This window comes from Mobula hypostoma, chromosome 11 (assembly GCF_963921235.1).
Source record: "Mobula hypostoma chromosome 11, sMobHyp1.1, whole genome shotgun sequence".
NCBI classification, from domain to species: Eukaryota; Metazoa; Chordata; class Chondrichthyes; order Myliobatiformes; family Myliobatidae; genus Mobula; species Mobula hypostoma.
The window spans coordinates 54,824,261-54,848,668 of record NC_086107.1 but is presented as its reverse complement, the minus strand read 5'-3'; the positions used below and the strand labels follow the sequence as shown (position 1 = coordinate 54,848,668).

The 24,408-nt window shown below is 43.2% G+C and overlaps 1 protein-coding gene across 3 annotated transcripts in view; it reads right to left on the bottom strand.

Annotated features, from left to right (window-relative positions):
- saal1 (serum amyloid A-like 1) overlaps window positions 1-19,317 on the bottom strand; it is a 50,930-nt gene extending 31,613 nt beyond the window's left edge. The window contains exons 1-5 of one of the 3 annotated variants that reach the window (XM_063062106.1): window positions 19,180-19,317; window positions 17,920-18,072; window positions 12,147-12,254; window positions 4,190-4,273; window positions 2,602-2,681 (exon numbers count right to left, since the gene is read on the bottom strand). In XM_063062106.1, coding sequence (XP_062918176.1) covers window positions 2,602-2,681; window positions 4,190-4,273; window positions 12,147-12,254; window positions 17,920-18,045 — 398 coding nt within the window. In that variant the 5' untranslated portion in view covers window positions 18,046-18,072; window positions 19,180-19,317. Of the gene's footprint in view, window positions 1-2,601; window positions 2,682-4,189; window positions 4,274-12,146; window positions 12,255-17,919; window positions 18,073-18,987 lie in introns of all 3 variants that reach the window. The other 2 variants (XM_063062104.1, XM_063062103.1) reach the window with 2 other exon arrangements.
- Between the last annotated feature and the right edge of the window lie 5,091 nt (window positions 19,318-24,408).

Here is a 24,408-nt window from a genome sequence, read left to right as displayed (position 1 = left end):
TGAAGTAACAAGATAAAGACTCCTTAAAGTGTGATCACTGGTTGTGGGAACGCCAGAAGTAGAATGAGTGTAGTTATCCTATTTTGTTCAAGAGCCTGATGGTTCTTGAACTTGGTGGTGCAAGTCCTGAAGCACTTATACCTTCTATCTGATGGCAGCAACGAGAAACAAGCATGGCTGGGTGGTGACAACCTTCGACAATGGATGCTGCTTTTCTACAGCAATGTTTCATATAGATATGCTCAATGACGATGTGACTGCTTGGGTGTTTGGCCATGCAGTCAAGTGTGAAGAAAGTGTACAGCAATGGGCTCAGTACACAGTCCTGGGGGGGGGCCACCCATGTTGAGGATCATGGGGAGAGAGGAGCAGTTCTACATCCTGACTATCTGAGATCTGTTGGTTAGGAAGCCCAACACCCACTTGTGTACATAGACAGACAAGTAGGAGTTTGTTCACCTGGGACTGTGGGAAAATAGTGTTGAATGCCAAATTAAAATCCAGAAACAACATTCTGACACAAGTTTTCTTGTTTCCTAGATGTGTCAGGACCAGATGAATGACCGATGCTATGCCATCTGTAGTACAGTGGTCTTGTCAATAAGCATATTGGTGAGTGTCCAATGAGGCAGGAACGGATGTTTTGGTAAGTGCCATTATCAACCATCTTAAGTACTTCAGGATGATTGACATCAGTGTCATTGGTCATAAGTCATTTAGTTCTGAATGTGTAGGGTTCTTTGGTACAGGGATAATAGTGGCTGATTTCAAGCAGCCTGAATGAGTGAAGTGTTGAAGATGTCTGTGAAGGTGTCAGTGAGTTGCTGTGTACACTCCCTGAGTACTCTGTCTGGGATGTTGTCTGGCCCAGCTGCCTTATTTGAGTTTACTCTCTGCGGATTCCTTTTCACATCTGCAGCTGTGACAGATGGAGGTTGTTCACCTGGGAGAGAGGTAGCTTTCGTGGCAGGCGCTGTCTTGCATACCTCAAACATCTGCCAGATGATCCGTTCAAAGTGATCCTGAAGCATAGAGATTGCCTCATTAGGCCATACAATGATTGGTTGATTGGTTTCTTCATTTTCAGCAGCAGTCAGTATGCTGGGATTAACATTATGGAGATGTGGTCAGAGAGGCCAAGGTAAGAGTGTGGGATGGCTTTGTAAGTACCGTGTGTGTTTGTATAAACATGGTCCAGTCTGATCCCCTAGTGGCCATGGTAACATACTGGTGGAATTTGGGTAAAATGGCCTGCAGGTTAACATGATTGAAATCTCCTGCAATTATGAAGAGACTGTCTAGTTGCTTGTTTTGTAAAAAGATGATGATAATGTAAAGCACTCCCAGTGCATCCTTGGGACTCGAGCTCGGTGGGTATGTACGTAGACAGTGGTGATGAACACAACAGTAAACTCCCTGAGCAGATAATGTGGCCAGCATTCAAGAGTTTGTGCATCAACCTTTGTTAATGTACAGTACACACAGATTTCATCTCCTTTGCATTTCTCCGAAAGGGAGTTCCTGCCTGTGCAGAACAGTCATCCCATCAAGTTGAAACGCCAAGTCACAAAGTTTTATCAACTACATACAAAATGCAGTGCTTCTATGCATCATTTCTCAAACTGGAAGTGCAATTATTATAGAACGCCAGCCTGACTAGGTTAATATGCCATAATCCGGTAAGATTATGTAGATTCATTGAATTTAATATAGTACACGCTCAATCATTAAGCTCATCGAGTCTATTTCAGTGTCATACCACACACTAAAATAGTCACTATTAATACTTCTGTACTCTTCAAAATCAACCAATTAGATGCAATTGTCACTATACACTAGCCACCAGGAACTCCCAGATGTGACAAAAGAAATAAATTAGGACTACAGATCCTCCTATTCCATCCCAACATTGTGTCACAACATTCACGCAAATATGGGTAAGCACTGCATTATGCAACTTCCCAAGCCCATGCTAAATTGCTTGTGCATTTTTTATTCTGCACAACATACCTACTAGTAAATGGATTTAGACAACTCAATCTCTAAAGGCAAAGAATGCCACAAAAAATTTATCCTATCTGGGCTGGAAATGAAGTTTTGTCCCAAAAGTGGACAAGTTGAGTTTTAAAAAAGTATTTACATGTTATGTTGTTTTCACAAAGTAGTTTTGTTTTAAATAACTTAACTATGAAGAAAATCCTTACAACGCAACCAAATTTAATGACATTTTTCAACTGGACAACAGTAGCAGAATTTATTGATGAACAATCTATCCATAATGTAGAAGGCATTTTTTGGGTGGATATGTGGAATACAACTCCATGCAGTTCATGTTACTTCATAAAGTGACTTGTATATGACTGCTGAAAAGTAAAGAACAATTTATTTGGTGTACAATCAATCATTCCATAAGGCTTCCATTTATCAGAAATACCTATGATCTACTTTGTATACAAGGAGACAGGAACACAGGAAAGGAATTGGATGCACTAAAATGAGGGTTTATCCAGTTTCCCCAAAACCCCATTATGACAGCAAGGATTAATAATATTAGTGATGTGTTGCAATAAAATGCAGCACTGTAAGCCTACCAGTACTTACACAAGATTATCATTGTTGGTGACTGACTGACAAGTTTCCTTGTAACAAACCATGTTGCCCAGGATACCAACACAGATCTCCTAATCTCAAAGAAAAGTCATATTATCAAATTTCACAGTACTACTGATAAAAAATAAGTATGACATGGCCATTTAGTTGATAGCCGTTCTTTCTACAGAATACGTACAACTTTTTCCACCATTTATCTCTGAAGAAAAAAATCTGTATAAATGCAGTAAAGACAATGGGGCAAGTCATACTTACCTATCTTAGCTAGCTGTTTCAAGAGGTCAGCTATGTCCTTCTGCAAATCAGCACATTTGTAACTTCAATAGTTGCGCATTACTTTGCAGAGGTATGGAACACACTGAGCACACCACCAAGTTCAAAATTGATTTTGCATCATCCTGGGCTGAGGGGTCAGGGTCAGAATTCCTATCTAGTCACAAACCCATTCAAAAGTTAAGTGATTTGGGACTTCTTTTATTTTCATTTTAATTTAAAGCAGTTTAATGTATTTGTAAAGTATTTACTTGCAATTATATGTATTTCAAATGTTTCAGAACACCTTTGATATCAGGCATATTTAGAGGCAACTGAAAAATTCTTCATCAGCATGAACTGTCAGAGGGCCTTCAGGGCTGCCCACGGCAAGGCCTCAGGTTTCATCACTACACTGCTCACAAACTACTTTGATACATAGGACAGCTTTAATAGCAAAGCCCCAAAAACACTGGGTGTTTCACTATAAAAGATAAGTGTTACCACAGGGGACATAACTGAGACACAGGTCACCTTAAGTCAAATTTAGGCAATAGTACAAAATTCAGGCAATACCATCTACCTTCAGTATCACCAAAAACAGAATACCCATACAATATTTGCCCAATGTCATTAATTATTTTCCCAATGAGATAAACGTGTGACTCATTTTAAGCAGCTTTTTCTTCTGGGACCCTACTCCATTGAAATGCTATGAGACTGACAGGCATTCAGTTTATATCCAGATCTTTTAATGAGTCACTTATGGATATAATCCTATCAATATTTTAAAGGACAAGATTGTTACAGAGAGAAGATACTTTGACAGTAAGATAGTTACAGTGGACATTATTCTGCCCATAACTATCTGCTTACTGAAAGAACTTGAAGAGGTGCTCATCATGCATCAGCCAAGATTGCCCTCTGAATGCTTCCATGATAAGGGCAAACCAGACTTCTTTCTGACCCTGAACACCAATTTGTCATTTTGCATCAGCCAATTAGCTAATCATGGAACAGTGAAAAGGGAATTACATCTTATTATAAAGTAGAAACCTGTACCCTTAAATGACAATTATTACTAACATGATTGGAGTAAGTATCATTATAAACTACATCGCAATGCTGTGAGTAATAGTATAATAGCTACCTTCATTACTGTATTTTAATTGCCAAGTCACCTACTCAGCCACAGCAAAACTGACAAAACTATAACAAACCCAATAATGTGAGTGTGCACAATTGCCTACAGAATTCAGTGTAAGGTTGTAATAGAGCAAGATACAACGTTGGGATTAACCGTGAACCTTCTATACAATTCACTTACCGTCAATCGAGGACACTTAGATTTACCAATGATCCCTAATAAGATGCCTGTAACATTGAATTCCTGAAGAAATAGAGCAACCTCCTGCAACACAACAACAAATTTTGCATTAGCAGGCTGTAGTGAAATACAATGGATTCTGGTTAATAGGGCCATCGGTTAATCGGGGCAGCCACTTATTTGGGACAACGCTTAGAAATTAAAATCCAATCAAAAAATAGTCAAGATTCCTTTTGCTTCTTTGGGACACTATGGCATTTAAATGGGACAGAAGACTGCTGCAGAAGTTTCTAACTAGCGTCAGTTGTGTGCACTTGTGTGGCCATTAAAAGCCATACTGTGCTTACTGCAAAGTTTTTAATTAGCACCAGTTGTGTGTGTTTGTGTTCAAAAAGCAGTGATTTTTCTCACCAACAGTTGGCGAGAAATAAGCAGTAAGTCAACTTGGAACTGCTTTGCTAACTGCGGTTTTAAGCATTCAGGTTTGGGAGATGCTGGAAATGGCCATGAGTGAAAATGAAACAATTTCACTACTTAAACAAGCTCGGGACCATGAAGAATTTGAAGGTATCGACAATCATCTTGAATGTTATAATGAAAATGAAGAACTGGAGGGTGCAATCATCAAAATGGGCCTATATTATGGACCACCTAACAGCCCTCGGGATTTAGAAGAACAAATCTGTAGAGAGATCGTAGACTGTTGCAAGAAACTGAAGGTTGTTATAGTAGATGATTTAACTTTCCACATATTGACCGGGACTCCCATACTGTAAAAGGACTAGATGGGATACAGTTGGTCCAATATGTTCAGAAAAGTCTCCTTAATCAGTACGTAGAAATCCCAACAAGAGTGTGCTCAATACTTGATCTGCTATTAGGGAATGAGAAAGGGCAGGTGACAGAAGTTTGTGTCGAGGAATACTTTGCATCATAATGCCTTTAGTTTCAAAGTAAATATGGAAAAGGATAGGTCTGGTCTGCGGGTTGTGATTCTAAATTGGAGAAAGGGCAATTTTGATGATATCAGAAAGGATCTGGCAAGTGTGGATTGGGACAGGCTGTTTTCTGGCACAGATATGCTTAGTAAGTGGAGGCCTTCAAAAGTGAAATTTTCAGAGTACATAGCTTGTATGTGCCTTTCAGAATAAATGGTAAAGATAATAGGTTTAGGGAATGCAAACAACAGAAATTCTGCAGATGCTGGAAATTCAAGCAACACACATCAAAGTTGCTGGTGAACGCAGCAGGCCAGGCAGCATCTCTAGGAAGAGGTACAGTCGACGCTTCAGGCCGAGACCCTTCGTCAGGACTGACGAAGGGTCTTGGCCTGAAACGTTGACTGTACCTCTTCCTAGAGATGCTGCCTGGCCTGTTGCTTTCACCAGCAACTTTGAGGTTTAGGGAACCTTGGTTTTCAAGAGATATTGAGGTCCTGGTTAAGAAATAAAAGGAGGTGCATAGCAGGTATTGGCAGGTAGGAGCAAATGAAGTACTTGAGTATGAGAAATGCAAGAGAACACTTAAGAATGAAATCAGTAGGGGTAAAAGGCGCCATGAGGTTGCTCTAGCAGACAAGGTGAAGGGCTTCTACCATTACATTAAAGAGCAAAATTAGTCCTCTGGAAGATCAGAATGGTAACCTATGCACGGAGTGAAAAGAGATGGGTCGGGGGAGATCTTAAATGGATTTTTTGCTCCTTTATTTACTAGGGAGATGGACACAGAGTCTTTAGAAGTGAGGTACAGAAGCAGTGAGGTCATGGACCCTATACAGATTACAGAGGTGGTGTTTGTTGTCTTGAGGTAAATTAGGGTGGTTAGATTCAGAAGGCCTGACAAAGTGTTCTCTCCGACCCTGAGGGAGGCAAGTGCAGAAACGTAGCGGTCCTTGCAGAAATATTTAAATCATCCTTAGCAACAGAGTACTGGAGGATAGCTAATGTTGTTCCGCTGTTTAAGAAGGGCTCTAAGAATAAGCTAAGAAATTATAAACTAGTAAGCCTGACATCAGTAGTGGAAAAGTTACTGAAAGGTACTCTCAGGGAATGGATATACAAGTATTTGGAGAGACAGGGACTGATTAGGGATAGTCAGCATGTCTTTGGCAATGGTAGATCATATCTAACCAATCATGTAGATTTTTTCAAGGAAGTTACCAGGAAAGTGATGGAACAAGGCAGTGGATGTTGTCTACGTGGACACTAGCAAGGCATTTAACAAGTTCCTACATGGGAGGTTGGTCAGGAAAGTTCAGTCATTTTCCATTCAAGATGAGGTAGTAAAATGAATTAGATATTGGCTTTGTGGGAGAAGTGGTAATAGACGGTTGCCTCACTGACTGGAGGCCTGTGACTAGTGGAGTGCTATGTGGATTGGTGCTGTGTCCATTGTTGTTTGTCATCTAGATCAATGATCTGGATGATAATGTGGTTAATTGGATCAGCAAACTTGTGAATGATACCAAGATTGGCAGTGCAGTGGACAACAAGGAAGACTGTCAGAGCTTGCAGCAGGATCTGGACCAGACGGAAATGTGAGCTGAAAAATAGTGGATGAAATTAAATGCAGACAAATGCAAGGTGTTGCACTTCAGTAGGACCAACAAGTAGGTCTTACACAGTGAAAGGTAGAGTACTATGGAGTGCAGCAGAACAAAGGGTTCAGGGAGTACAGGTCCATAATTCACTGAAAGTGGCAGCACAGGTAGATAGGGTCATAAAAAATGCTTCTGGCACATTGGGCTTCATAATTCAAAGTACTGAGAACAGGAGACGGGATGTTATATTAAAGTTGTGTAAGACATTGGTGAGGCCTAACCTAAAGTATTGTGTGACATACATCAAAGTTGCTGGTGAACGCAGCAGGCCAGGCAGCATCTATAGGAAGAGGTGCAGTTGACGTTTCAGGCCGAGACCCTTCGTCAGGACTAACTGAAGGAAGAGTGAGTAAGGGATTTGAAAGCTGGAGGGGGAGGGGGAGATGCAAAATGATAGGAGAAGACAGGAGGGGGAGGGATAGAGCCGAGAGCTGGACAGGTGATAGGCAAAGGGGGTACGAGAGGATCATGGGACAGGAGGCCTAGGGAGAAAGACGGGGGGGGGGTGACCCAGAGGATGGGCAAGAGGTATATTCAGAGGGACAGAGGGAGAAAAAGGAGAGTGAGAGAAAGAATGTGTGCATAAAAATGAGTAACAGCTGGGGTACGAGGGGGAGGTGGGGCCTAGCGGAAGTTAGAGAAGTCAATGTTCATGCCATCAGGTTGGAGGCTACCCAGACGGAATATAAGGTGTTGTTCCTCCAACCTGAGTGTGGCTTCATCTTTACAGTAGAGGAGGCCGTGGATAGACATGTCAGAATGGGAATGGGATGTGGAATTAAAATGTGTGGCCACTGGGAGATCCTGCTTTCTCTGGCGGACAGAGCGTAGATGTTCAGCAAAGCGGTCTCCCAGTCTGCGTCGGGTCTCACCAATATATAAAAGGCCACATCGGGAGCACCGGACGCAGTATATCACCCCAGTCGACTCACAGGTGAAGTGATGCCTCACCTGGAAGGACTGTTTGGGGCCCTGAATGGTGGATTGCGACTAAAGTATTGTGTGTAATTTTGGTCACCTACCTACTGGAAAGATGCAAGTAAGGTTGACAAAGTACAGAGAAAATTTACAATGATGTTGCAGGTCTGGAGGACTGAGTTATAAGGAAAAATTGAGTAGGTTAAGACTTTATTCCTTGGAACACAGAAGACTGAGGAGAAATTTGACAGAGGTATGCAAAATTATGAAGGGTATAGATAGAGTAAATGCAAGCAGGCTTTTTCCACTAATGCTGAGTGGGAGTACAACTAGAGGTCATGGGTTAAGGGTGAAAGCTGAAAAGTTTAAGGGGAACATGAGGGGAAACCTCTTCACTCAGAGGGTTATGAGAGCATGGAACAAGCTGCCAGTGTAGGTGGTGCAGGTGAGCTCAATTTCAATGTTTAAGAGCAGTTTGGATAGGTACATGGATAGTGGGGGTATGGACGGCTATGGTCCGGGTATAGTTAAACTAGGCAGTTTAAATGGTTCAGCATGGATTAGATAGGCCAAAGGGCCTGCTTCTGTGCTGTACTTTTCTATAACCCTATGACTCTAAAAACATTGTGTAATCAGTCCACTAGGTGTCTGAATTGATTTTGTTCGTTTGCAGTTAATCAAAAGAACATGGCAGCATACACTGGATGAATTTCTCTGTCAATTAGGAACAACAGTTTTATAGTACTGTAGTAATAACGTTAGTACTCCAATTTGTTCTGCATTTCATTTAAATACACAATTAGTTACTCAGTTAAACAGTAGCTTGTCATTTTTATATGTTTTTGACTATTTGCATGAAACTTTGGCTAATTTGAACAGCCACTTAATTGGGCAAAAATGTACTGGTCCCGATAAAGTCTCAATTAACCAGAATCCACTATCTATCCATGTCAGTAGTCTTCGAGTGTCCAACATTGAAATGTAGACGACCACACACTCAAAAATCAGTAAGCAATTATACAACGTGAAACTGTGTGACAACTACGCTTGATGCTTTTCTGTCTAAATAGCCAGACTAATATAACAAAGGCCAGAATCAGAATTGGGTTTATTATCACAGGCACGTGTTGTGAAATATGTTAACTTAGCAACAGCAGTTGAATGCAATACATAATATAGAAAAATAAATAAAGTAAATCAATTACAGTATATGTATATTGAACAGATTAAAAATCGTACAAAAACAGATACAATATATATTTAAAAAGTGAGGTAGTGTTCATGGGTTCAATGTCTTTTTTGGAATCGGATGGCAGAGGGGAAGAAGCTGTTCCTGAATTGCTGAGTGTGTGCCTTCAGGCTTCTGTACCTCCTCCCTGGTGGTAACAATAAGAAAAGGGCATGCCCTGGTTGCTGGGGTCCTTAGATAATGGATGCTGCCTTTCTGAGACACCGTTCCTTGAAGATGTTATGGGTACTTTGTAGGCTAGTACCCAAGATGGAGCTGACTAAATTTACAACCCTCTGTAGCTTCTTTCGGTCCTGTGCAGTGTTTTCCCCACCCCCATACCAGACAGTGATGCAGCCTGTAGAACACTCTCTACGGTACACCTATAGAAGTTTTTGAGTGTTTGTGTTGACATACCAGATGTCTTCAAACTCATAATGAAGTACAGTCGCTGTCTTGCCTCCATTATAGTTGCATCGATAAGTTGAGACCAGGTTAAGTCTTCAGAGATCTTGACACCCAGGAACTTGAAACTGCTCACTCTCTCCAATCCTGATCCCTCTATGAGGATTGGTATGTGTTCCTTCGTCTTACCCTTCCTGAAGTCCACAATCAGCTCTTTCGGCTTACTGACGTTGAGTGCAAGGTTGATGCTGCGACACCATTCTGTTAGTTGGGATATTTCACTCCTGTACACCCTCTCGTCACCATCTGAGATTCCACCAACAATGGTTGTATTATCAGTAAATTATAGATGGCATTTGAGCTATGCCTAACCACATAGTCACGGGTATAAAGAGAGTAGAGCAGTGGGCTAAGCACACACCCGAGGTGCACCAGTGTTGATCGTCAGCTAGGAGAAGATGTTGTCACCAATCCGCACAGATTGTGGTCTTCCGGTTAGGAAGTTGAGAGTCCAATTGCAGAGGGAAGTACAGAGGCCTAGGTTCTGTAACTTATCAATCAGGATTGTGGAAATGCTGGTGTTAAATACTGAGCTATAGTCGATGAACAGCATTCTGACAAAGGTGTTTGTATTGTCCAGGTGGTCTAAGGCCGTGTGAAGAGCCATTGAGATTAAGTCTCCCTTTGACCTAGTGTGGCAACAGGCAAATTGCAGCGGGTCCAGGTCCTTGCTGAGGCAGATTTTGCAGCACATTTTGCTAGCATTAATTACACTTCATAAAAAGTCAGAGGCACTGAAGACATACAATTGGAAAACTCAACTTAGTGGCCATTAAACTTTGCTTGAATGAAAAGTGTGCTGCAATAGCAGAATAAACTTTCCACATTACTGCTGCATTCAGAATAAAACTCCTTGACATTTCATTGTGCTACATTACTGAGAGAAAAATACAAATTCTTGAGATCCCCTTTCCACAGGGAATCTAAAAAACATGAAAATTAAAAAATCAGGTGCAAATCAGGTGTTTTAAGTATGTAATGTTATTATTCACCTCTGAAGCAAGATAATCTATGTTCCGTACCTATTCTGGTATCTGTCCCCCACTTTTCCTTCGCTACATCGACGACTGCATTGGCGCTGCTTCCTGCACGCATGCTGAGCTCGTTGACTTTATTAACTTTGCCTCCAACTTTCACCCTGCCCTCAAGTTTACCTAGTCCATTTCCGACACCTCTCTCCCCTTCCTAGATCTTTCTGTCTCTATCTCGGGAGATAGCTTATCTACTGATGTCTACTATAAGCCTACTGACTCTCACAGCTATCTGGACTATTCCTCTTCTCACCCTGCCTCTTGCAAAAATGCCATCCCCTTCTCGCAATTCCTCCATCTCCGCCGCATCTGCTCTCAGGATGAGGCTTTTCATTCTAGGACGAGGGAGATGTCCTACTTTTTTAAAGAAAGGGGCTTCCCTTCCTCCACCATCAACCCTGCTCTCAAACGCATCTCCCCCATTTCACGCACATCTGCTCCCACTCCATCCTCCCGCCACCCCACTAGGAATAGTGTTCCCCTGGTCCTCACCTACCACCCCACCAGCCTCTGGGTCCAACATATTATTCTCCGTAACTTCTGTCACCTCCAACGGGATCCCACCACTAAGCACATCTTTCTCTCCCCCCGTCTCTCTGCTTTCCACAAGGATCGCTCCCTAGCGACTCCCTTGTCCATTCGTCCCCCCCATCCCTCCCCACTGATCTCCCTCCTGGCACTTATCCTTGCAAGTGGAACAAGTGCTACACATGCCCTTACACTTCCTCCCTTACCACCATTCAGGGCCCCAGACAGTCCTTCCAGGTGAGGCGACACTTCACCTGTGAGTCGGCTGGGGTGATATACTGCGTCCGGTGCATCTGATGTGGCCTTCTATATATTGGCGAGACCCGATGCAGACTGGGAGATCGTTTTGCTGAACACCTACACTCTGTCCGCCAGAGAAAGCAGGATCTCCCAGTGGCCACACATTTTAATTCCACATCCCATTCTGACATGTCTATCCACGGCCTCCTCTACTGTAAAGGTGAAGCCACACTCAGGTTGGAGTGCGGCTTCATCTTTATCTTATATTCCGTCTGGGTAGCCTCCAACCTGATGGCATGAACATTGACTTCTCTAACTTCCGCTAATGCCCCACCTCCCCCTCGTACCCCATCCGTTATTTATTTATATACACACATTCTCTCTCTCTCTCTTTTCTCCCTCTGTCCCTCTGACTCTTCCTCTTGCCCATCCTCTGGGCTTTTCACCCCCCTCCCCCTTTTCCTTCTCCCAGGACCTCCTGTCCCACGATCCTCTCATACCCCTTTTGCCAATCACCTGTCGAGCTCTTGGCGCTATCCCTCCCCCTCTTGTCTTCTCCTATCATTTTGGATCTCCCCCTCCCCCTCCCCCTTTTAAATCTCTTACTAGCTCTTTCTTCAGTTAGTCCTGACGAAGGGTCTCGGCCTGAAATGTCGACTGTACCTCTTCCTAGGGATGCTGCCTGGCCTGCTGCGTTCACCAGCAACTTTGATGTGTGTTGCTTGATACAAAATGAGATTCTGGTTCTCTCAGTGATGTGATGTGGAGCATGAAAGGAAGTTGTAGAGATGGAGCAACCTGTAGCAAAACATTTGTGATTCTAAGTGGACAACCACACACAGATGATGGTCTGGTTGCATTTTAGATGAACAATGCCTCCAACACTAACCATCAACAAACAGATGTTAATCAACATTGCCTTCAAGCTCCACATTGTTCTTTAGTTACCTCATCCATAGACATGTCCCAGACTTTACAGATCTCATTCTCCAGATCCTCATCCAGCTGTGTGTCTGCTTTCAAAAGTTCTGCCTTTTCATCCTCCGCAGAGACAAACTAAGAAAGTAAAATGGGATAATTAATTTATGTGGCACTTGACATTAGGCTTTATATATGCATTTTTTTTTTTTTTTTTTTTTACAAGTTACCCTGCTCTCCTCCACAATCACTCTGAGCATCGGTGCCCCACAAGGCTGTGTACTCAGCCCCCTGCTGTACTCACTGTACACCCATGATTGTGTAGCCAAATTATCAAACTCAATATATAAGTTTGCTGATGACACAACAATTGTAGGCCATATCTCGGGTAATGATGAGTTTGAGTACAGAGAGGAAATTAAGAACCTGGTGGCATGGTGCAAAGACAATAACCTATCCCTCAACGTCAGCAAGACGAAGGAATTGGTTGTTGACCTCAGAAGGAGTAGCGGACCACACGACCCAATTTGCATCGGTGGCGCGCAAGTGGAACAGGTCAAAAGCTTTAAGTTCCTCGAGGTCAATATTATAAATGACCTGACTTGGTCCAACCAAGCAGAGTTCACTGCCAAGAAGGCCCACCAGCGCCTTTACTTCCTGAGAAAACTAAAGAAATTTGTCCTGTCCCCTAAAACCCTCCCTAATTTTTATAGATGCACCGTAGAAAGTATTCTTCTAGGGTGCATCACAACCTGGTATGGAAGTTGTCCTGTCCAAGACCGAAGGAAGCTGCAGAAGATCGTGAACACGGCGCAGCACATCACACAAATTAATCTTCCGTCTGTGGACTCACTTTACACCACACGCTATCGGAGCAGTGCTGCCAGGATAATCAAGGACATGACCCACCCAGCCAACACACTTTTCGTCCCTCTTCCCTCCGGGAGAAGGTTCAGGAGCTTGAAGACTCGTACGGCCAGATTTGGGAACAGCTTCTTTCCAACTGTGATAAGACTACTGAACGGATCCTGACCCAGATCTGGGCCGTACCCTCCAAATATCCAGACCTGCCTCTCGTTTTTTTTGCACTACCTTACTTTCCATTTTTCTATTTTCTATTTATGATTTATAATTTACATTTTTAATATTTTCTGATTTTAACTATTTTTAATAGCTTTAATATTTAATATTTGTAATGGATTCTAATTAAAGCATTAACATTTCCATCCTCTGGAATGGCTACTTGAAAACAAAGTTGAAAGTAAATTTATTATCAAACTACTTATATGTCACCATATACAACCCTGGGATTTGTTTTCTTGCGGGCATTTACAGAAACAAAAAAAAAGTAGTAGAATCAATGAAAAACTACACATACACAAAGACTGACAGCCAATATGTGAAAGACGACAAACTGTGCAAATAGAAAAACAACAAATAATAAATAATACTGAGAACATGAGTTGTAGAGTCTTTGAAAGCGAGTCCATGGGTGGTGAAATCAGTTCAGTTGAACTGAACTATGGCTTCTCTCCCACTGAAGGCCAAGTCACTAAATACGTTTAAGGAAGAGGTAAAAATATTTTTAAACACTGATGGCTCAAGAGAAGAGCTGAGGAATATGGTACTGAATTAGAGAATATGCACTGACCATGCTAAATGGCCTATTCCTGCCACAAACAAGAGAAAATCTGCAGACGCTGAAAGCCCAAGCAACACACAGAAAATGCTGGAGGAACCCAGCAGGCCAGACAGCATCTACGGAAAAGAGTATAGATGACTTTTTGGGCCGAGACCCTTCAGCAGGACTGGAGAAAACAAGATGAGGAGTCAGAGTTAGAGGCCTATTCCTGTTACTACTTTCTAGGTTTCTGTTTATATCAAAATAGAACAGCAAAATTATGCAAAACTGCATCCTCTGCACTTGCTCACCAAGATCAGGCAGAAGCTAGTAAGAATTAAACCAATTCATTTTAACCAGAGGGGATGTACAAAAGAGAGATTAGGTGAACAGTCAATGAGAAAATAAAGCTAGGCTGATTTTCCTCCCCTTACTTAGGGCAACTCAGTAATCAGCGCACACACTGCCCCTCAAATGTTATCCTTACTGGCACCTATTATCTCAATACAAAGAGATCAAACCTTCGTGGGTCAGTTCCCTTTTTGTACAAACTCATATGCCAATCAAGAGAATAGTTTACTTAGTTTCACTCAATAAAAATGACAAATCAGCCTCAATGAACATTTGATCATCACAGGAAACTGCAATCAAGCTCGGAAAATGATTTGTTTGATGAATTTCGGCTGACAACACCAAATGGCAAATTTGGCATTATCTCTCTGATAGAACAAGCAGTGTGATTAGGTCCCTTCCTTGCATGTTCCTTTGACCTTTCTTTTTTATCCCCCATGCAGATTTACAATTATTTTTAAAAGGAGATACTACAAATTTGATCATAGGATATATAAAGTGATAATGAATATATAGAGGGAATGAAAGGCACTTTTTTTTTTGAGTGTGGAATAATCTAACACCTCTCCCTTTCGGGATAGTACGTAAATCAATCAGGGCTTTAAAGAGGGGAAATGAATTGTCACAAAGGAAAACTAATTTGTAGTGCACAAGGTAAAGAAAGCAGGAAATGAGGTGGGTTGACACAGACACACTGGGCCAAATGATTAACTTCTGTGCTGTATCATTTATCATTTATGACTCTTTTCATAGCACTTCAGATCAGAATTCAGATCTTGCTCAATAAGGATGCTCGACAGCTGTGGCAGGGCTTCAATGCTATCAGCTCTTACAAAATGAATTTAAGCAACATAGGTGATAACGGGGCTTTACTTCCTGCTGAGCTCAATGCCTTCTATGCTCGCTTTGACCACTGAAACAGGGAGGAACCATTACAAACTCCCACAGCCCCCAAGGATCCTGTGATTTCAGTCTCTGAGGCTGACGTGCAAGCATTCTTCAAGAGGGTAAACTCACAGAAAGCATCTGGCCCAGACAGGGTACCTGGCCAAGTACTAAAGATCTGTGCTGATCTACTGGCCCGGGTGTTCACTGAGATCTTTAACCTTTCACTTCCGCAGTGTAAGGTACCCACCTGCTTCAAGCATACCAGTGCCCAAGAAGAACGTGGTGACCTTCCTCAATGACTACTGTCCAGTAGCACAGTGATGAAGTGTTCTGAGAGGTCGGTAATGAAACACATCAACTCCTGCCTGAGAAGAAACTTGGATCTGTTCTAATTTCCCTATCAAAGCAACAAGTCCACAGCAAATGCAATTTCACTGACTCTTCACTCCACCCTGGAACAGATCCCAGTGCGTATACATCAAGATGCTCTTTATCGACTACAGTTCAGCATTCAATACCATCATCCCGCATAACTAATCAAAAACCTTCAAGACCTTGGCCTCATTACCTCTTTGTGCAATTGGCTCCTCAATTTCCTCACTTGCAGACCCCAGTCAGTTGGCAATAACATCTCCTCCACAATCTCCATCAGCACAGATACACCACCAAGCCGTGTGTTCTGCCTACTCTACTCACTTTACACATGGCTAAGCACAGCTCCAATACATTATCTACGTTTGCTGACAGCACCATTTTTGAGGGCCGAATCAAAGGTGGTGACGAATGGGCATGCAGGAGGAAGACTGAAACTCTGGCTGAGTGGTGCCACAACAAGAACCTCCCACTCAATGTCAGCAAGACCAAGAGCTTGGTTATTGACTTCAGGAGAAGAAAACGGGAGATCGATGAGCCAGTCCTCTTCGGGGGATCAGAAGTGGAGAGGGTCAGCAACTTTAAATCCCTCGTGTAATCATTTCAGTGGACCTGTCCTGGGCCCAGTGCACAAGTACAATTACGAAGAAAGCACGGCAGCACCTCCACCTCCTTAGGAATTTGTGAAAGTTCAGCATGACAACTAAAACTTAGATAAACTTCTGTCTGTCTGTATCTTGTTTTACGGCGGTTGGCATCCAGCTTAATGGTGCATTACCGCCACCCTCTGCTCCGGAGACATACATTCTAAATCCCTTCACCCAATCTCACACACACACACACACACACACACACACATACAAACCTACACTTCACCCTCCCATCTTTGACCATCCTAGTATCCTATTCCTGCTTATTCGTCATATCCTATAAAAAAAAACCCTGTACCCCTTAAAAACGCTAAAAATACCTGGACTTGTGCTCTCTCACCCATGCCCAGCAACCCTTTTAATGTGAATTCCTGCATCCCCAACTCCCTTAATTTATTTCTCATCATCTCTCTCTGTATCCCATACTTGCTGCAACTCAGAACTACATGTTCTACTGACTCCTCTTCCTGACATTCCTCACACAATCCTGTCTGGTGTTTCCCTATCATTTTCAATGTTTTGTTTAATGCACAATGCCCCAGCCTTAACCTAGTCCACACCATTTCCTCTCTTCTTGTTTCCATTACCTACCCTAGTAACTGCAACACTCTTTTGTATTTGATATAAATGCCTCCCTTTCCCCTCCCTGTCCCATCTTTCTTGCCACATTCGGTTGACTTTTTCCCAGATTACACACTTAACCTCTGCTTTACTGATACTAATGTGCATTTCCACAGATAAACTTCTATAGATGTGTGGTGGAGAGTACACGGCCTGGCCGTATCACAGCCTGATATGAACACCAATGCCCTTGAACGGAAAATCTTACAAAAAGTAGTAGATTTAGCCCAGTTTATCATGGGTCTAGCCCTCCCCATCATTGAGCGCATCTACTCAGAGCGTTATCACAGGAAAGCAGCATCCATCATCAGGGACCCCCACCACCGCTCTCTTCTCACTGCTGCCATCAGGAGGAAGGTACAGAAGTTTCAGGGCTTACACCAGGTTCAGGAACAGTTATTACTCCTCAACCATCAGCTCTTGAACCAAAGGGGATAACGTCACTTACCCCATCGCTGCCTGTTCCCACAACCTGTAGACTCACTTTCAAGGACGCTTCATCTCATGCTCTCGATATTTTTTTCCCTTTCTTTTTGTATTTGCAGTTTTTTGTCTATTTCACACAGGTTGTCTGCCCTGTTAGTGCGGTCTTTCACTGATTCTATTATGATTATTAGATTTATTGAGTACACCCGCAAGAAAATGAATGTCAGGGTTGTATATGGCGACACAGATGTACTTTGATAACAAACTTACTTAGAGTGAACTTCCCGTTTTATTTGATTGTTCCTTAGAACAATCCCAATTTCTTTATTCTCTCCAAATAATTGAAGTTTCTCTGGCCTGACAGAAATTTGTAAAGCTCTTCTGTTCCCTCACTAAGTTGTTCATATGTTTCCTTCCTAAAGGACACTATTATGCTGAACATTATAATCACCTTATTCTGGTGTCCACACAACATACATTGCTTTTTCTCAAAACCCAGAACTTTCAACATTTCCCACTTAGAAGATGGCAATGACCCAAGCATGTGAAAACACATGCTAGGTTCAGATTGAGTTCCAAAAGACTGGTCCAACACCTCACTAATAAAATACTTAGCCTTATTAAATGCATTATGAGTTGGAGAACTAAAAGAATAGGACCCAACTTGTGTATGCATGGTTTAAGTTGGGGTGATATACATTTAAAAAAATTACAAGTCCTCTGGATTTAGGCTGTGGGTTGGCTTGGAAAACAACACTATATTAATTTGGCACCCTAGTCTCCAAACAAGAACCAACTAGAGAAATCTATTCTGATGCCATATTATCTGTTGCATTATTATGCACCCCATTCAAGGGCATGACGCGAATGTTACCTTGATTAGTTGCATGAGTGTGCTAAACAACCAGTGTTTGCTATAAACTGTGTTTCCAATTGCATCGGCTCCAGTGGTCTCACTGTCACTTTCATCACTCGGTGGTGGGGATGGATTGCGATCCATCTCAGTACTTTAAACGCTCAAACAATCCTGCCAAAGGAAGCATAGGGAAGGCGTATTAATAAGGTGGTTATTATATGCAGGAAGAGAGTCTACACATATTGAACATCATGCCTAACCTCGGCTGCCATAAAGAACAACAGCCCCACATAGCAAGCATACAGATCACCTGACCAGAAGAAGCCTCTGTCGAAGGAAATATTAACCGCCTTTTTAAAATTCATCAGGATCTAATCAAATTTTAACCGGTTACCATGGGTTTCCAGAGTGAAGAAATCCATCACCGGTCTTCTAACACAAAATGCTGAAGGAACTCGGGCCGTCAGACATCGAAGGAATAAAAAGTCGATATTTCGGGCCAAAACCAGAGGAAGAATCTTGCCCAGAAACGTCGACTTTTTATTCCTCCCCATGTTTAATGGCTAATTTCTCCAGCATTTTGAGTGTTACTCTGGATTTCCAGCATCTGTGGGATCTGTGGGATCTCTTGTGTTTATGATCTACCGGTCTCTAACATAGCCTGTGGGAAGTGAAAACTTAACTGGGTTCCAACAATTTAAAGTTGCGCGATTTAAACTCATCTTTCTAACAACCAGCACCCACGTTATTCCTGACATGCAGTCATTCGGAGACAGGTGGAAGAACCGCAGTCCTTCTACACATCTCCTCCAGGTTTCGGGGGCAAATCCGACGAGCTTTGACCAAGTACAGAGTTGTCCAGCTCAAAGACCAACCGAATTTGCCACGGCGGGCTGACACTTCACGTGGCTCAGCCCCATTGCACACAGCCGGGCTGAAGAGGGACAGGGTTCAGAGCCGTGGCTGCGGAGACGGCCGCCTGTTGGTCCTCCAGCTTGTCACCGTCGGCTTCCCGTCGAGCGAGGCAACGGTGAGCGGCAATTGCACAGGATCGCTCACACACCGACTGCGTGGAATCAAACTCACCACAGGCTGAGTCCTAAATCCTTCTCATCTTCGTTTTAACCGTAAGCAATATATATACATAAAAGGAATCAGTCCACTCTCCGGTGGATACCCAGCAGCAATTTGTCTCACCCTCCCCCCGCGGCGCCGCCTGCCGGATCGGCGTCGCTCCGCACGCTCCTCCCGCCTGGCCTGACCGGCGTCGCTCCGTACCCTTCCCTCACGGCGCCGCCTGCCGGATCGGCGTCGCTCCGCACGCTCCTCCCGCCTGGCCTGACCGGCGTCGCTCCGTACCCTTCCCTCACGGCGCCGCCTGCCGGATCGGCGTCGCTCCGCACGCTCCTCCCGCCTGGCCTGACCGGCGTCGCTCCGTACCCTTCCCTCACGGCGCCGCCTGCCGGATCGGCGTCGCTCCGGACGCCCCTCTCGCCTGGCCTGACCGGCGTCGCTCCGCACCCTTCCCTCACGGCGCCGCCTGCCGGATCGGCGTCGCTCCGCACCCTCCCCCTCCCGCGCTTTCCGCCTGATTGACGCCCCTCGGTATCGCCGTGGAGTCCGCACCCTCCCTCCAGTTACGGGCCTTTCCATAGACTGTGTTGCCCAGTGAGCGAGGCCCATCAGCCCATAGCACTCCACGTCTCTCCTGTCCATGCGCTTATTAAACGGTATAATGTGCCTGCCTCATCCACTATTTCTGGCGGTTCATCCCAAATACACCACATTTAATAGGCAAAGAAGCTGCCCCTGATGTCCCTTTTAAATCATTTACTTATGATCTTAAACCGATGTCCTCCTGTTTTTAGTAACCCCTCGCTGAGGAAAAAAAGACCATGTTGTGTCTCCTTGTTTGCCTCCCTCCCCACACCACCAACAAAAAGGACTTATTTGGTCATTAAATTACCTGTGGCATTTTGTGACTAAACAAATTACTATATGAGGCTACACTGCTTCTGGTACTTTCTACATCAATAATTAATGCAATATTTCTGAACGGTCAATCGATGCAAAATGAACGCTATCAGAATCAGGTTTAATATCACGAGCATATGTTGTACATATGGTGCCAGCGACCAACAGCAACACATTGCAGCTAGCTCACAAAACTACTAGATATGCTTTGTCTTCTAGATATACCTGTGAGCTGTGATCGCTGCAATCTGGTGTCAGTAATTTCCCTTTTTAAGAATGTACTCTTGAGCTGACCAAATGATGTGGCACTTTTGCAATCCCCTGGGGATTCGGCGAACTGGACTCTCGAGAGTGCAGGTATGGACATGCCGTCCATCGCTGGGGATGGATACCGCATTGATGCCTGACGGTAAGGCATGAACCTGTAGTTGGCTCCATTACTCCAAGCTAATTAAAGTATGGAGGAAAAATTAAAATTGTTGAGGATGAGAATGGTTTTGTGGTAGCAGTACAGTGCAATACATCATAATAATAAACTACAAATTAAAATAAATTAGTGCAAAAAGAAAGCAATTTATGTCTGCAGGCTCCTGTATCTCTTCCACCATGGTAGCAATGAGAAGAGGGCACGCTCTGGGTGATGGAGGTCCTTAATGATGGCTGCAGTCTTTTTGAGGTATCATCTTTTAAAGATGTTCTCAGTGCAGGGGAGGCTCGTGTCCATGATGGACCTGGCTGAGGGTGTAACTCTCTGCAGCTTCTTCTCCCAGTCTCCTGTGCAGTGTCTTCTCCGAACCAGCCAGTGATGCAACCAGTTAAATACTCTCCATGGTGCATCTGTAGAAAATTACTAAGAGCCTTTGGTAACGTACAAGGTCTCCTCAAAGTCCTAATGTAATATAGACACTTCCGTGCATTCTTTATAATTGCATCAGTATATTGGGCCCAGGATAGAGCCTCAGATGTTGACATCTCATTCTTCCTCTTTTAAAAATACTTATTTATTGATGGAAGTTTTTATGTCTTGCTCTGTATTGCTGTAACAAAACAACAAATTTCATGACGTACTCATGTCAGTGACAATAAACCCAATTCTGATTCTGTGGAGACTGCAGATAGCACAAGACAGTCCTTGAAAGGGATGATAGATTTAAGCAACATGAGAGATGAAAAATGTGACATCCTCAACACCACCTGCCGCATTATCACCCACCAACTGGCAGAGGTGAAAGTTGGCTGATGTGTCCCAGAACTCACCACTAAGGGAATGGTCAACAAAATCAGTCTAATTTAGTTAAATTTACAATGTTAGCAATATGACCAAGCTGGTAAAAAGTTTACACTATGTTCACAAACCCAAGAGGTTCTACAGATACTGGAAGTCTTGAGCAACCCACTTAAAATACTGCTGGAACCCAGCAAGTCAGACAACATCTATGATGGGGAATAAACCATGCGTCCGTGGACTCACTTTACACCACACGCTGTCGGAGCAGTGCTGCCAGGATAATCAAGGACACGACCCACCCAGCCAACGGACTTTTCGTCCCTCTTCCCTCTGGGAGAAGGTTCAGGAGCTTGAAGACTCGTACGGCCAGATTTGGGAACAGCTTCTTTCCAGCTGTGATAAAACTGCTGAACAGATCCTGACCGGGATCTGGGCCGTACCCTCCAAATATCCGGACCTGCCTCTCGGTTTTTTTGCACTACCTTACTTCCCAATTTTCTATTTCCTATTTATGATTTATAATTTAAATTTTTAATATTTACTAATTATAATTATTTTTAACATTTAATATTTGTAATTCAGGGAGTGTGAAGCGCAGAATCAAATATCGCTGTGATGATTGTATGTTCTAGTACCAATTGTTTGGCGACTATAAAGTATAAAGTATAAAGTAAACAGTCAGGCCAAGATCCTGGCACCAATTTACATTCAACTCTCAGCATCGCTTGCTAACTAATGACAATTTACCTTGTCACACGCCATCAGCTCAGGGAGAAAGAAACAAATTCAGACCAAAAGACATAGGAGCAGAATTAGGCCATTCAAGTCCCATCATGTCTGTTCCACTTTTTCATCGTGCCTAATTTATTATTCCTCTCAACCCCATTTTCCTGCCTTCATCCCATAACCTTTGATGCACTGACAAATCAAGAACCTGTCAACCTCCACTTTAAATACAGTATTGTGCAAAAATCTTAGGCACCCTCGATTTTTTTTAAATATAAATTTTGTTTAAGATGTTTATTTTTTGTCTTCTGCATTAATGTGTCAGTAGAAAAGAGCAAATTCTGGATTTCCAAACATTCATTTCCCAAAAAATTAAATGCTTTTTTGTATTTATTTAAATAAAGTATCATATTAAGTAATAGACCACTTTCCAAATAAAATCTTGATTACTTTATAGGTATATACATAGCCCAGTGCATGATTAAACAAAGATAACAAACAGGTGCTAAGGATCAATGACATAATGAGTTGAATGAACTAAACTGATTAACTGAAATAGAAACGGGTGTAGGAGAAATTAAACTGGGTGAAGGACAATTGAATTGAATTGACTTTATGACTTACATCCTTCATATAGAAGGAGTAAAAATCTTTACATTACGTCTCTATCTAAATGTACAATTTATAGTAACTTATAATAAATAGTACGCACAACAGGATAGTCAGCATAACCTAGAAATACAGTTGTGTCATCATGAGTTACGTAGTCTGATGGACTAGTGGAAGAAGCTGTCCCGGAGCCTGTTGGTCCTGGCTTTTATGCTGCAGTACCGTTTCCCAGTTGGTAGCAACTGAAACAGTTTGTGGTTGGGGTGACTCAGGTCCCCAATGATCCTTCAGGCCCTTTTTACACACCTGTCCGTGCAAACGCCCTGAATAGTGGGAAGTTCACATCTACAGACGCGCTGGGCTGATGGCACCACTCTCTGCAGAGTCCTGCGATGAGGGAAGTACAATTCCCATACCAGGCAATCATGCAGCTAGTCAGGATGCTCTCAATTGTACCCCTGTAGAAAGTTCTTAGGATTTGGGGGCCCCACACCAAACTCCTTCAACCGGCTGGGTGAAAGAGGTGCAGTTGTGCTTTTTTCACTACGGAGCCATTACAGGCCACGTGAGATCCTCGGTGATGTTTATGCTGAGTAACTTAAAGCTGTTCACCCTCTCAACCCCAGATCCATTGATGTCAATAGGGCTTGCCTGTCTCCATTCAATAGACAATAGACAATAGGTGCCGGAGTGGGCCATTTGGCCCTTCGAGCCAGCACCACCATTCACTGTGATCATGGCTGATCATCCACAATCAGTACCCCGTTCCTGCCTTCTCCCCATATCCCTTCACTCCGCTATCATTAAGAGCTCTATCTAACTCTTTCTTGAAAGAATCCAGAGAACTGGCCTCCACTGTCTTCTGAGGCAGAGCATTCCACAGATCCACAACTCTCTGGGTGAAAAAGTTTTTCCTCAACTCCATTCTAAATGGCCTACCCCTTATTCTCAAATTGTGGCCTCTGGTTCTGGACTACCCCAACATCGGGAACATGTTTCCTGCCTCTAGCGTGTCCAATCCCTTAATAATCTTATATGTTTCAATCAGATCCCCTCTCATCCTTCTAAATTCCAGTGTATACAAGCCCAGTTGCTCCAGTCTTTCAACATATGACAGACCCGTCATCCCAAGAATTAACCTCGTGAACCTCCGCTACACTCCCTCAATAGCAATAATGTCCTTCCTCAAATTTGGAGACCAAAACTGTACACAATTTTCCAGGTGTGGTCTCACCAGGGCCCTGTACAACTGCAGAAGGACCTCTTTGCTCCTATACTCAACTCCCCTTGTTATGAAGGCCAACATGACATTAGCTTTCTTCACTGCCTGCTGTACCTGCATGCTTACTTTCAGTGACTGATGAACAAGGACACCAAGATCTCATTGTACTTCCCCTTTTCCTAACTTGACACCATTCAAATAGTAATCTGCCTTCCTGTTCTTGCCACTAAAGTGGATAACTTCACATTTATCCACATTGAACTGCATCTGCCATGCATCTGCCCACTCACCCAACCTGTCCAAGTCATCCTGCATTATCTCAACACCCTCCACACATTTCACACTGCCACCCAGCTTTGTGTCATCTGCAAATTTGCTAATATTACTTTTAATCCCTTCATCTAAATCATTAATGTATATTGTAAATAGCTGTGGTCCCAGCACTGAGCCTTGCAGTACCCCACTAGTCACCGCCTGCCACACTGAAAGGGACCCATTAATCTCTACTCTTTGTTTCCTGTCTGCCAACCAATTTTCTATCCATGTCAGTACCCTACCCCCAATACCATGTGCTCTAATTTTGCCCACTAATCTCCTATGTGGGACCTTATCAAAAGCTTTATGAAAGTCCAGGTACACTACATCCACTGGCTGTCCCTTGTCCATTTTCATAGTTACATCCTCCAAAAATTCCAGAAGATTAGTCAGGCATGATTTCCCCTTCGTAAATCCACGCTGACTCAGACCG